The sequence below is a fragment of the Atractosteus spatula genome, chromosome 28 (assembly GCF_055471065.1).
Source record: "Atractosteus spatula isolate fAtrSpa1 chromosome 28, fAtrSpa1.hap1, whole genome shotgun sequence".
In the NCBI taxonomy this organism is placed as follows: domain Eukaryota; kingdom Metazoa; phylum Chordata; class Actinopteri; order Semionotiformes; family Lepisosteidae; genus Atractosteus; species Atractosteus spatula.
In genome coordinates this window covers 7,571,936-7,585,704 of record NC_142733.1, presented here as the reverse complement: position 1 = coordinate 7,585,704, position 13,769 = coordinate 7,571,936, and the positions used below count along the sequence as shown (strand labels likewise).

Genomic DNA, 13,769 nt, shown 5'->3' with positions numbered 1-13,769 from the left:
AGACCTTGCTTTCTAAAAACCAGTAAAAACTGTAGAAAATAAATTCTACAACTACAACATACAAACAGGTACAACTATGCAAATCTTGTCTTGAAAAACATGGCTACAATCATGCAAAATTGGAATTGGGATAAAGCCTCTCAGACAAAGACGTGGGAGAGGGTGGGGACACTAACAACAGGTTTTTTGTGTTTGGAGAAAATGGAGTAGTAACACTGAAAAGATTACTTTTCGAATGACTGGATAAATGCTTGTACAGGCTTGTTCCAAAACAAAACAATGAAAAATAAGTCCCTACATATATTATATAGTTTAGTAAAATGTTCTTATTCAGGATGCTTATAACTTCATGTATTTTTATAGTGGTTTAACAGCTTAACATGATCAAGAAGGTTCATCACAGATTGTACAGCACATAGACTTGTGCTTTAATTCCAGTGGGCCTTGTGCATTGGTGAGCCCACTGAGAATAAGTGAAACACAGAATGACTGAAATAGTAGCAGGTGCCATTTGTAAACCCTTGATGCCATTTTGCATATGCAAATCTGTGTTCTCCCCCTCCCCCCCCCCATCGCTGTTTCAGTGTCCTCCATTACAAACTGTATGGCCAAGATGGGGGTTGCCTGCTGAAAACTGTCACAGTTGCAGAAAACTTTAAAACCGCCCAAGAAGGCGGCGGCAGACAGTGGAACTTGTGCCGAGCGCGATCCTGAAATGACTGGGGCACCCTCATCAAGAGGGCTTCTATATGATGATCACCAAGTAAATATGCATACAAAACAAAGGTAAATGTGCAAGTACTAATCGCCCACATAACCGCCCATCCGTTTTATAACCAATTCTTCCAGTTCGGGGAAAGCCAGAGCCTGTCCTGGGAAGCAACTGGCACAAGGCAGGGTACACTGGCACAGGGCAGACACAGACAGACACACACACCAGTGCTCCCAGAAGCCAACTAACCTTCCAGTATGTCTCTGGACTGTGGGAGGAACTAAGGGAGAACACTTACGCAAGCACAGAAAAAACATACAAACTCCATGCAGACAGTGTCCTAAGGCCCCAGCATTGCAAGGCAGCAATGCTAAACTCTGCGCTGCTTTATTTCAAAACTCTCCATCTGTAAAATAGATAGATGTGCTGTTTTGAGAGGATTGATTTCAACCACCTTGCCAGAACAGGCCTTGCAGGAATACCCTGTGTTTCTGGGGACTCCCTGAATAGTTCTGGAACTTCCCAGAACTCTGAGTGAGATCGGCTGGCTGAGATCCCTAAACGTGAAACCCAGCACTGAAAGAATCTCCATAGTGTGAGTTTTAAACTACTACTATGGCAGCCACAAAATTTTGTTAAAGCACTTTGAACACACACCTTTTTAAACAAATGATCTTCCATAAACGTGCTGCATGTGGCTCACTTACCAGCTCAAAAATTCCTTTAAACAGATCACAGGGAACATCACCGAAATCGCATGCCCATCTTAGGGTAGGGGGTTAGCAGTGTTATGTTTATAATAGAAGACAACACTATTTATGGACTTTAAAAAAACTCTTGTAGAATAAATTCGAACCTACATTTTACGCTGTAAAAAGGAGGGGGTGGGGGGAGACATTTTTGCTATAGAGGCCTTGACAACCATGTTGATCGGGAGCGTTTGTTGTCGAAATCGTTTAATCGTTTCGCCGTCACGAAACTAGAGCGGTTTTGGAATTCGGGGTAGAAGTACAAACGAAAAAACAGACATTTCCGGAAATCAGTAACCGTCTGCAGAAGGAATGTTGTTCCCCCACCTTCTTTGCAAATAGTCCGATCCCCACATTAATCTCACCGCGGCCCATTTACACCCGTTCAACTAAATGGCGTAAAAGGAGCGACAGCTTACAGCGCATATATATCTCACTTTTGATGTATATACCGGACTTTCCACCCTATCTTCTAGTGAGCACAAAAAAAGAAAAAAAACATACTACTGTTATAAAGTATACTCCAAGTACTTTTATTTTGCCCTGTAAAAAGGGAAGTAACGAAATTGCTTATGTCCTAATTATTAAAATGTCTTCTAGACACGTCTGCTAGCCTGAACTTCATGTTCCTTTCAATTTACATTACACTTCTCATAAATATATATAGTCCAGAAATACCTCCCCCCCAAAAAAAACATGACAAACCCCAAACATGTGATACACTGTCCCGGATACAGGAAACTAATTATTTACGTTTTATAATGGACTTGTTTGCACTGAAGCGTAAACTAAATACTTAAGTATGTGAAATAAATGAGTATACAAACTACTATAAAGCATAGATCCCAATTATTTTGTTGGCATGTTGTTAGCTCAGTGTGTGCCATATTGCCTTAAACTCATTGCTAAGAACTATTTGCAAATATCAACGGCCAATAACGTCTCAGGTAAATAAATAGGCATGAGATGCACCAGACTACAGACAGCACCCGACAGCAAGAGCTACTTGTTTGCCAACTGCAGACGTGTTGCGTGCTGACAGACGAGTCTTTTGACGACTGATCCAACGAAAGGGGGGGCTCGGAAATTGGGGTCTTCCATCTGCCAGCTCAAGACGTGTGGCGACAGGTCACCACAAGTTAAAAAAAGCAACGAAGGACACACCGTGGCGAGAATGAATTATTTTCCTTTGTTTTTTACAGGAGGGCTGTGGGTACAAATTCACAAATGAAAATGTAGATTTACTCCTCTTAAAAAATCCAATTGTGCTGACAGCTGTTGTATTCGTCCTCTGCCTATCGACTACGTATAGAAAATCAATACCCCGTCGATAAATGCAATCGATTACAGCTCTTTGATCTTAGATCTTTGAGCGAGATTCATCTGCACATGTGTTTGCTGTAGATTTCGTTTTGCCAATATCTCCCCATCCCCCATGCTCAAATGTTTCTCTAAACGTGAATGGCTCCAAAACATCCCCTTAGAATTAGCATGTTTTACGCAGTTGGAGATCCTGGGTCCTGGATAATTTCTGCTCGGTGTCTTCGGCCCTAGACACAGAGTCATTCTAAACTCCACAGCGATCGATATCACTTTAATCCACCACCGAGAGCTTGGTTCATTGTTTGCCTACCTTAACTTTAAACTTCCTCGTTAAGAAAATAGCCGTGCCCACCCGACAACAAAAACATTTACTTTTTCCACGCTAAATTTACAAACATCTGTAAAAGTTTGGCACGTTCCGTGCGTTGTTTTTACTATTAGTCAAGCAAATGTCGATACTGTCAATGAAAAGTATGTGGATTAAACACCCTCGCAGATCAAGAGCACCAACACAGAAATGAAAGGCTACTTTAACCTTTCCCCTTTTCGTGCAGTGGAAGAAATCTTGCAAACAAGACGCCCTCCATTTTCACCGTAATATGGACCCATCTTAGTCAAAAGATGTGCTTATTTAGCTCTCACGACTTTGTTACAATAATTATTGTTTAAATGTAGACGTGCTTGAACAACTCCGAGAATATGTTTCATTCCACACAAGCAGTCATTAATTCATACCGCATAAACAATTCTCAGGAGTCCGACCCAATACATATCGCAGCGGATACAGAAACAGCTCATTTACTTTTCCAATTTTCATCTCAATAAATCGACCGAGGTACATTTACAGTCTAAATAATAATTTCCACACTTTTATGTTTTAAAAATCGAAAATGTTTTGATTGAAAAAAAAACTCAGCTGCATTTTAAAATGTTTCAAATCCAGGATATCGCTCTCTTAACGAATGAGGTGGCATGCATTCGGCTGACATCTAAATGGTAATGTGAATGTACTTACAGATATTTGAAACAAATTCAAAGCGCCCCTTTTCGAATAATATCACAAGCCGACACGTGTGTTTCAAGATATGGATTCGGACACTTATCATTCGAAAAAAAAACATTAGTTTTTCTAATAAGCCCACTTGAAAACAGATGGTGTTTAAATCAGACTCACATTCGAAGAATATTTTTTGGGGAAAAAAAACGATTGATGTTAAATATCACAAACAGTGAACAAATTATATGATTTCTAAGTCAACTTTTAAGTAGCCTCAACTAGAAAGAAAGACATCAAGATGACCAAACTTGTTTACCCTGTTCACAAAACTCTCAACCCGTGTAAAACAAATTAACAAGTTAAGTTTCGGGAGAATTAGCTACAATAAAACGCTTTTTTTTAAAAAAAAGACGCAAGGCAAACCAGAGATCTCAAATATTCGTTTACATATCAGTTATTTGCACACCTACCACAATGCATGGATTAAAGCAAGCAGTTGTAATTTTCAAACCCCTCTCGTTACAAATTAAAGGAACACGGAGAGATATCACACAGCTTTGAAGTTTTTTTTCCAAACCGAATTGAGTAGGGGGGAAAAAAACTTACCAAACTAGCTTCCGTTTTGTTTTAGTACTCTTAGGAACCGGAAGAAACATTCCTGTTTTTCCTGCGACCTCCGCTCGCTCCTGCTCTGCTGTAACACATATATATGTATGCTGCTATTTTGTTAATATCATTGCCATACGATTACATACCTCTTATTCGTTTTCGAAGTATGGCTTGATTTAGAAGTAACATTGTATCCTTGCCTAATCTAAGGCGTGCTCACGGTTGGCGAGACAAATCATTGGTTGACAAATAGCAATCAGATGCAAATTCCTAACCTCTGATTCAGCGGGGCCGGCCTACCCCAGCAAAAGGGATCGTCGGCAAACGCCACCTTCAGCTGTCCGGCTGAACATGGACGTCAGATGCACAATGGCGCAAGGCGCCGAGAGCAACGTGTGTGCTAAGCTGTCCTGTTGCTTCTTAGCCGCTTTTCACGGCCGCTTGTTTTCCCCACGTGTCTCGCCGAGCAAGGTCCCTCCTCGCCGGGTCGAAGCCGCAAAGTTTGGCGACGACCCCCCCCCCCTCTCAAAAAAAAAGGACAGTGGCCCCCTGTTCCCACTCCGCAATCACACGCTCGCAGGCCGGCAAGGTACTTGGCAGACATTCCCTAGGTCGATACGTTATTGTCCCCGGTGCTCTTTGGTGATGGTCCCTGCCGCGGCGCTCCCGGTATAGGTGGGTGTGTGGAGACGAGTCACACTCGGCACGACCGATGGACGAAGGATGGGAGAGGAAATCGCCAGAGCAAATTTCACCTGCTCTTCTCGTACGTTTGGCCAGCTTAGGCAAACGGTTTATAAATGATTTGGCGTCCTGTTTTTGGCAACAAGAGTAAGCCTTCGAGGGGGTGCTTTCGGTTAGGTGCATCTATTCAGCTATGTAAAAACGACCGGCTTCGCTGAAGTAGATTTCATTAAGTATTCTCGGAGGGTGGCATCTTTTATTTAGTCAGCGTGTTTGCGCTTGACAAGGTCTTTTTAAGGTTACAGCCACATGCACCTCAATGGAGCCTGCGAACCGGTGCTGAAGTGGTTTGTCGCTCTGAAGTCGAAACGGCGGCCGTTTCACTCGCTTTCCGGCGTGGCATGAACCTTCAGGGTGCTTCGGAATACCTGTTCTGCACGAGTTCTGTGACTTTGCGTGAAAGGTGCGAATTATTCACGTCCCGCGCTTACATTTACAGATGAAATAGGAGGCAAGCGCCAAGGGCATTTTCAAACGTGTCTCCATCGCAGCCGAGACGCCCTTGTAGCTGGATGCAGTCGGTGAGCTGCTCTGACAGAGGAAGGATGCTGCTGGTTTTCGCTCCGGCGCTGTGGTCCATGCGAGAACCGCCTGTTCGTCTTCTACCAACGCACGCTGATGGCGGGGCTATAAATAGTGGGTTCCACGGCCAGGCATAGTTGATACATTTCAGTCGAGCCTGCGAAATATGAATCGGGCTTTACTGCCAAAGCGCCGTGGCTGCTTTGAAATGCCGATAAATTCTTGCAGCCGGGGTCGACTTCTTACAGACCGGCCGAGACAACGACCAAAAACACCAGCTGGCTGTTTGCTCTCTTGCGGTGCTACCTGTCCCAGAGCCGACATCGCGTAGGGGGCTGTAGACTGGCTATATCAACCTGATAATCCACCCTATCTGCGGCCAGTGTGAATGTACCGCGGCACAACGAGGAGGCAGCACAACTGCACCGATCAGATACCTTCTTTTTGAATACCAGAGAACATCATACCCTATCGTCAGATCTGAAGAGATCACGCAACTGGTTTTCATAATTGTACAACCAAGACATTGTACGTTAGCAGAGTGGAAACGGTGCGAGATGTATAACCGGGTTATTTAAGTTTTAAGACACTCGAAGACAGATTTCAGATGACAGAGGACAAACAAAAAAAAACTTGAGCACAAAAGACGCCAATAAAGTTTTTCTTAAAATAAGAAAAATGGCACTTTCTTATAATTTCACATTCTGTCATCACAATCAAAATATTGAGCTTTAGTAAGTGGGAAAAAATTGTCAGCTCTGAGTGATATTAATCTACTTATATAATATTAAAATGTTTAATATTAAATCTCTTGATATTCATTTACTTGCGATGCAATAATTTAGAGTAATAATACACCTCAGCATTAATTCTACTATCAATTACTAAGCAATGGCAATGTTTATTTTACAATACAACCGATACACAGCTATGTCCTCAAACGCCTATACCACTCCATATTTAGTATGGTATAGCGTAACTAGATGTAGGAGTTTAATTTTATAGCCGATTTAATAGTCTTCAATAATGCAAAATCTATGACGGAATATTCGGTAAATTTGTCTAGAAAGCTACATTTACTTAACAACTTATCAAATGACTGCTTTAAAGTGAGAATTTAGCTGTTAGCGATACATTTTCACGCTTGGATTCACGCGGACACCGGACACACTTCGGTTACACAGCCAAGAGAAGCGGTGATTATTATGAAGCAGCCTTGTTTTTTTTTAAAAACACACTTTTTTAGTTCTTCGAACTAGGATCCCATAGCGTGAATTAAACGTACAGTACTGTGTTGTATGACAGAGTCCTCTAGTGGTCAGATGGGGGTATAACAGCGTACCGAACCTTGAGAGAAGTATGATTCCGTAGTGGATTTCATTACCGTAAAGTAATTCAACAAAATAAGTTCTGTACCTGGTGGGAGACCTCCTGGGAAAGCTAAGGTTGCTGCTGGAAGAAGTGTTAGTGGGACCAGTAGGGGGCTCTCGCCTTACGGTCTGTGTTTCCTAATGCCCCAGTATAGTGACGGGGACACTATACTGTAAAAAAAGCGCCATCCTTTGGATGAGACCTAAAACTGAGGTCCTGACATTAAAAATCCCAGAGCATTTCTAAAAAAAAATAGGGGTTTTAACCTCGATGTCCTACCCTAGTATCACCCTGGCCTTTACCAATCATGGCCTCCTAACACTCCCCATCTCTGAACTGGCTTCATCACTCTGCTCTCCTCCCCACTGAGAGCTGGTGTGTGGGGAGCGGACTGGTGCACTCTGGCTGCCGTCACATCATTCAGGTGGGGGCTACATATTGGGGGTGGTGGAGGGGCGTCCCCATTACCTGTAAAGCGCTTTAAATGGAGTGTCCCGCAAAGTGCTCTATAAGTGTAAGAATTATTATTTTTATACACCAGAACTCTAAGGAAAGAAACAAGATGGAGATCACAGAATCCCAGTGGATTTGTGTCTCAACCAGTGAGACAAGGCACAGCTGATCCACAGGTGACAAATTCCTGCCCCCTCAGGAACGAGACCTGTCACTTTTAAAAGGTTTTTAGTGCCTCTGCCAACCCTTGCGAAAACTGGCCAGCCTAAAAAAAATTGTCACTGAAGTAGCTTAGAACATTTCTTGGCCTTTGCAGAAGACACAACCAGGGTGGGAGAACTCTAAAGAGGAGATGCTGGTGTGTTTGTGTGTGCGTGTAGGGGGGGGAATATTGCCGCCCCTAGGACCCAGAGGAGACGAAATGCATCTCGGTGTTGGCGTTGCCTCGTGGAGCTGGGGCCACAGCCACGCGCTGCTTGAAGACGCAGGGGAACGCCCTCTTGAAGGCCTTGTGGAAGCTGCCGCCCATGAAGGCGTAGACGATGGGGTTGACGCAGGAGTTGGCGTAGGACATGCAGTGCGCCCAGATCTTCAGCTTGTAGGTGGCGTAGCTGTGCTGGAACTGGGGGCTGAAGGCCTGCACCAGGATGTAGAACTGGATGGGACCCCAGCACACAGTGAACAGCAGCACCATCACGGCCACCATGCGCGAGATCTTGGTTCTTGTAGCCTCTGAGCGCTCTGCCAGGAACTGCAGTTGAGGGAGAGGTGAGGGAGTTAAAGGCGAAAGCAGGGGGAGAGATCGGAGCTCTTGCATTTCCTGCGTGAAGTCTGGGCTGCAAGATCTGTGCTGTGTCCGATTGGCCGAACCACTTTGAGCAGGTAGCTGTGACTGGTAGGCTGCAAAGGAACAAATAAAGGTTTATTCCATTCTGAAAAGAGAAGAAAAAAAACACAACGTTTCGGCTGTGGAGCCTTCATCAGGTGTCATTGACACCCTGACCTCCACAGCCGAAACGTTGTGTTTCTTTTCTTCTCTTTTCAGCTGGAATAAAACTTGTTCCTTCAGAACACTTTGTAAGCTGGTTTTAGTCTCAAACCTCAGAAGGCAAGGAACTTAACCAGTGCCAATTCCATGCAGCCATCCAGTCATTTTCTATCAGCCTCTTCCAGTCAGGGTTGTTGGGGAACCTGAGCCCATCCCAGCAAGCCACGGGTGTAAGGTGGGATACACCCTGGGCAAGACGCCAGCCCAACACAGAGCAGACAGACGCTCGCACCAGGTGGGAGGAAACCGGAGCACCCGGAGGACACCCACACGAACGCAAGGAGACAGCAACCCAAATCCGGAATTGAACCCAGGGCCCCAGAGCCTGCGGGCCAGCAATACTTAATGCCACTTCTTTTATTTACAAATCGCAGCCCCCTCCTTAGCAAGAAAGCTAAAATTTGCTCCTTATGCAGGGATTTGCCATTTTGGATGAAACGATCAGAGCAATAATATTTCTTATTAAAAAAACTAATCATTCTGGAATCGGAGACTTCACATATGGAGGCAAAATTTAAGGACATTTTGCAGAGTCTTCTGCTGTCATGATCAGGTAGTTCAACCCTCAGCAAACCAAGGAGGAGAAGCAAAAAGAACAGTAAAAACCAGATATCACACAAAACACGAAACGAGAAACACGTATGATATCTATTTTTTAAAGCCACTGAGTTTCCTGACTTGCACAGCAGTCACCTGGTTGTTATCTGTGGGCTCCACAGCTGGGCGGCTCATCTGGTAGAGCATGGCAACGTAGCACATGCAGATGGTGAGCAAGGGCAGCAGGTAGACACCCAGGAAGTTATAGAGGATGAAGGCTTTCTCGTGGGCGACGGTGGGGAAGCTTTCAGTGCAGTAGACCTGCGGTCCATACCACTCTCCCTCCGTGATGCTGCTGTACACGGGCACTGGCACCGACACCAGGAAAGAACCTGGTTTAAAAACACAAGAGAGAAACAATTAACCCAGGAGCGTTCAGACTGTTCCCTCTGGAGGGCTTCTTCCCTTACTTAACTGTGTGATATTACTCCCACTGTTTATCCTTCATCAGCGAAGGTTTCTACTCTGTTTGCATGTACAGTATACCACATTCTTCATAGTCAGAGCATGAGTGCCGAAAACTGTTTTAAACTGGCTTTGGTTTCGTTTACCTTCAACTGTTGTGGTCATATTTTTGAGGGTTCTGATCAATGTGAAGTACAGATTTCTAAATGACTAACTTGGTTTCTTCTCCCCCCCAAACTGAGCTATAATCATAACAACAGTTCAACTTGTAAAAAAATAAAACACAAGGAGAGACTTTGAGTAAAATGCTCAAAACACGGTATAACAACATGTGTATGTACAGTATATGAGAAATAAAAAGTGCTAATTGATACACACTCATATTTTGAATGACAGAACAATCATAAAAGAAATATTAAAAAGTCAGGACTGTAGTTTTCATCTTTCTATTTTCTCACCCAGGGTTGTGGGGGAGCCGGAGCCTATTCCTGCAAACAAGAGGCACAAGGCAAGATATACCCTGGATGGGATGCCAGTCTATCTCAGGTCACACAGACACACACACACACCAGGGTCAGTTTTCCCAGAACTTTATTAATCAATCGTCACGTCTTTGGACTGTGGGAGGAAAGCAGAGCACTGGAGGGAACCCACGGACACACAGCACATGTGGAGAACGAAGAGAATACCCAGACAGCACCCCAGGAATTGAACCCAGGGCCCCACGCCTGCGAGAGAGCAATGCGAAACACTGCAGCACCGTACCGCCCCCTTCGTTTCAACAACCTGAAAACCACCACGGGGCCACGGCATGCGGATGGCCTCACCTATCCAGATACCCAGGCTTACTGTGGCGGCCGTCTTCGCCGTTCTGCGGCGCAGGGAGCTGAGAGGAAACACGGTGACATACCAGCGATCCACGCCCAGTGCCATCAGGGTCACACAAGTAGCCTGAGCCGATACCTGAAACACACACGGATCAACAAGGGGCCGTCTCGCTCTTTAAGACTCAAAAACGTTTGGGCGTTTCAAGGAGCGGTCTCGGTAGACACAAAGACTGACGCCAGAGGGAAAATGCCATCGACGCTTTAAGTCAGCTTGATGGAGATGTAGTTACTACAGCACCGCAAAAAGCAAAGTCGGACTAAAAAAAAAAGGTAGTTCAGGTGGGGAGCTGCGTCAGCATGCGTAGTCTGCAAAGGAACAAGTAATAGGTTTATTCCATGCTGAAAAGACCAGGTGAGTCTTCTGAAGAAGGCTTCACAGCCGAAACGTTGCGTTTTCTCTCTTCTCTTTCCAGCATGGAATCAACCTATTACTTGTTCCTAAAAAAAACACGCTCGGGAGAAAGAGTCGCTCTCACCTGCTGGATGTAGCTGACGAACTTGCACATGAACTCGCCGAAGACCCAGCTGGGCAGGGGGTACAGCGCGGCGGTGAACGGCACGCAGCACACCAGGAAAATGATGTCTGTGGTGGCCAGGTTAGCTGGGGAACGCGGAATTCAAAAAGGCAGGCATCATTCACGGCAAGGACTCGGCGCTGGCCTGCGATACAGTGCTCCTGGTGGCAACCGACCAACTACCGGATTAAATCCTGTGAAAGCTGTGTGAACGGGACTGTACCGGACCGCGATAACAGCATACGTACGCGTCGGTTTATAAAATATTTTAAGAAATGTCGAACATTTTAACAAGACCAACAAAGAACTAAGAAACAACAAAGAGTACAGAGAAAAACCTAAAAAGCAACAAAATCCAACTGCAACTCATAACTGGCAGCCCACTGGAGCTCAGTAGGTGTGAGCTGGTGTGTGGTGAGTGTACCGGTGCACTCTGGCTGCTGTTGCATCATCCAGGTTGGTGCTACACATTGGGGGTGGTGGAGGGGATCCCCATTACCCATAAAGCGCTTTACAATGCAGTGTCCCGAAAAGTGCTATATAAGTTATTATTATTTAAACACAGAAAAAAACAACAGCCAGACAAAGAAAATGCAGCTCAAGCGTGTTTATGCTCTTTTATAGTTCTCTTGTTGATAAGACAGGAGTGGAAATCTATGATCAAAGTAATCACAGACTGATTGGATGTCTAAAACAATCAGGGATGCGTACAACACAGTCTTTTTCAAAACATTATATTAAGGCACCCTGGACACTATGGTATCGCTCCACAGTGCCTGTCCTGTAAAAAACGAATCTTCTCCATTGTGATGGAGGAGAGCATCTCATTGAGCCGGCTCTCGAAACAATGTACATGGACAGATTTCCGTTCTTTAACAACATATATATTTTTTTGCCACCACTCTTCCGGACATCAATGCTGACTGTTCTTCTGGATACGCGCACTGAACAAGAAAAGAAGAAATATCCTCACCTATGTAGAAGTTTGTTGCGGTCCTCATCTTCTTGTGCTTGCTGATGACGTGGATGACCAGAGAGTTGCCCGCCAGCCCCACCACCATGAGCAGGGCGAAGAACAGCGGTACCAGCCAGGCGTCCACCAGGAGCGGCGGGCGGAGGGCGGCCGTGCCGTTCCAGCACTGCAGCGCGGAGGCGCACGACTCGTTCAGGACATCGGGGCACTTAGAACCGCAGCCCTCGCTCGCCTCGGGCATCTTTAAGTACAGCCCTAGCAATTAAAATGACACATCACCTTTGCCTTCTTCTCCTTCTTCCTTCCTTGACGTTTTTGGGAATGGAGTTATTTTATATTTGTTACTTTATATTTTATTTTATTTTTTACCGCGGGTCCATTAAATTGAGTTCTGAACCTGACAAGGTTCAGACAAGACAAGTAAAACGAAGCTTAATCGTTGTGAACAAGTATTTTTTAAACAGACCGGAATGTTGTAAACTCACTTGCAGCAAGAAAGGGGAAAACGCCGGGTATCGTAGGTAGCACTTGTCGTTTTTACAGGAGAAAATCACTTTCAAAAAGCTTTAGACCGCGGTCGTCTGTGCCTCCCCGTTCATTACACTGTAGAAACCCTGGTGATCTGACAGCAGAGTCTCGATTAACACAAGTCCAAAACGGCGATTGCATTTTGCTCTGTTGTCAGGATTTGGAGCCAAGATCAGATTCACAGCCCCAAAGCTGTGTCGGCTACATAAGCACTTAATGCTTTTATAGCGCCCTTGTAGCGGGGGTGGGCAATCGCATGGCGTGTACGAGTTCACTGCTAAATTTTGTTTCTGTCCGCAGACCACCTCTAAGCTCTGACGCTCTGCGAAAAGTGTTTCAATTTAAGAAGAGCCTCTAATTGCGCACGACAGGAGCCAGACCCGAGTGTACCATTGCGAACGGAACACGCTGGCGAGCACAAAGCTGAACTCAATTAGGGTCGCAGCTGGAAGCAAAACGTCGAAGCGGCCTTTCCGTAATTATCTCAAAATGCTATGAATGAAGTACATGAACCTTTTTGTCTAGCGACTCAAGCGGGCCGGCCTAAGCCACTTGTGCCTGCTCTTCTATGCGTGACATTTAAACGTTTAAACCTGATCACCAAGGGAATAAATCCGTTACACAACGCACCAGAGTCCAATAATAAAAATGAGTATACAGCCCCCCCCCCCATCAACGAACAACAAGCGTAGGTCACATAGACCTTCACCTGGAGTGCTGTTGACCGCGCAGGGTTTCTTTCAAACCGAGTTCTTAACTCCTCAGTTCCAGTAACTAGAAGCTTGATTGTTGCCGATTAAAAAGGCCCTTAAAACCTTTTGTGCAATCTGTGACCTTCTAGGGCCAGGGTTGGATGCCCTGACTCTAATCACCCACTGACATCCCTCTGTACTCATGAGACTTGTATTGTTACTGAAGAAATATGAACACCTATACTTGCAGTAGTAATTTACAAAAAGGTCATTTGGGCATCATCCTCTTTAAGGAGTAGCTTAACATTTTGCAGGCCTTAGATTTTCATACTTGACTATTTGAATTCTCGAACTTACTGGGATCACAAACTCCACACACCCCGAGTCTTACCGTCTACACAGTGCTGAGTGAAACATGGGATCAGGGTGCAGTCTAGCGACAGAAGTAGCATTTAACTAAATCCTTTTTTTTTGCCCATCATGCAAAGCGTCAAGTGTCACAATTGCCAGCTCTTAAAAACATGCTTTATGCTATTTAACATTCCCGACCCCACTGGGTTCCAGCTAGAATAACAAATAACTGTGTTAGTATACTATATAATGAAAGATACAACAAGACTCCATTGAAGACGGTCATTAGTAGG

At 44.9% G+C, this 13,769-nt stretch overlaps 2 protein-coding genes across 2 annotated transcripts in view; both read right to left on the bottom strand.

Annotated features, from left to right (window-relative positions):
• arid3a (AT-rich interaction domain 3A) overlaps nt 1–4,558 on the bottom strand; it is a 49,900-nt gene extending 45,342 nt beyond the window's left edge. The window contains exon 1 of the mRNA XM_088907329.1: nt 4,388–4,558. The gene's annotated coding sequence lies outside the window, so the exon portion shown is untranslated. The remainder of the gene's footprint in view (nt 1–4,387) is intronic.
• Nucleotides 4,559–7,880: 3,322 nt separating this feature from the next.
• On the bottom strand, nt 7,881–12,146 carry LOC148813933 (G protein-coupled receptor 54-like). Its single transcript, XM_088907589.1, has 5 exons — nt 11,906–12,146; nt 10,894–11,018; nt 10,358–10,493; nt 9,222–9,457; nt 7,881–8,231 (listed from the first exon to the last, which is right to left on the bottom strand). Exons 1-5 carry the CDS (start codon nt 12,144–12,146, stop codon nt 7,881–7,883), a joined length of 1,089 nt encoding a protein of 362 aa, XP_088763715.1.
• Nucleotides 12,147–13,769: the final 1,623 nt, after the last annotated feature.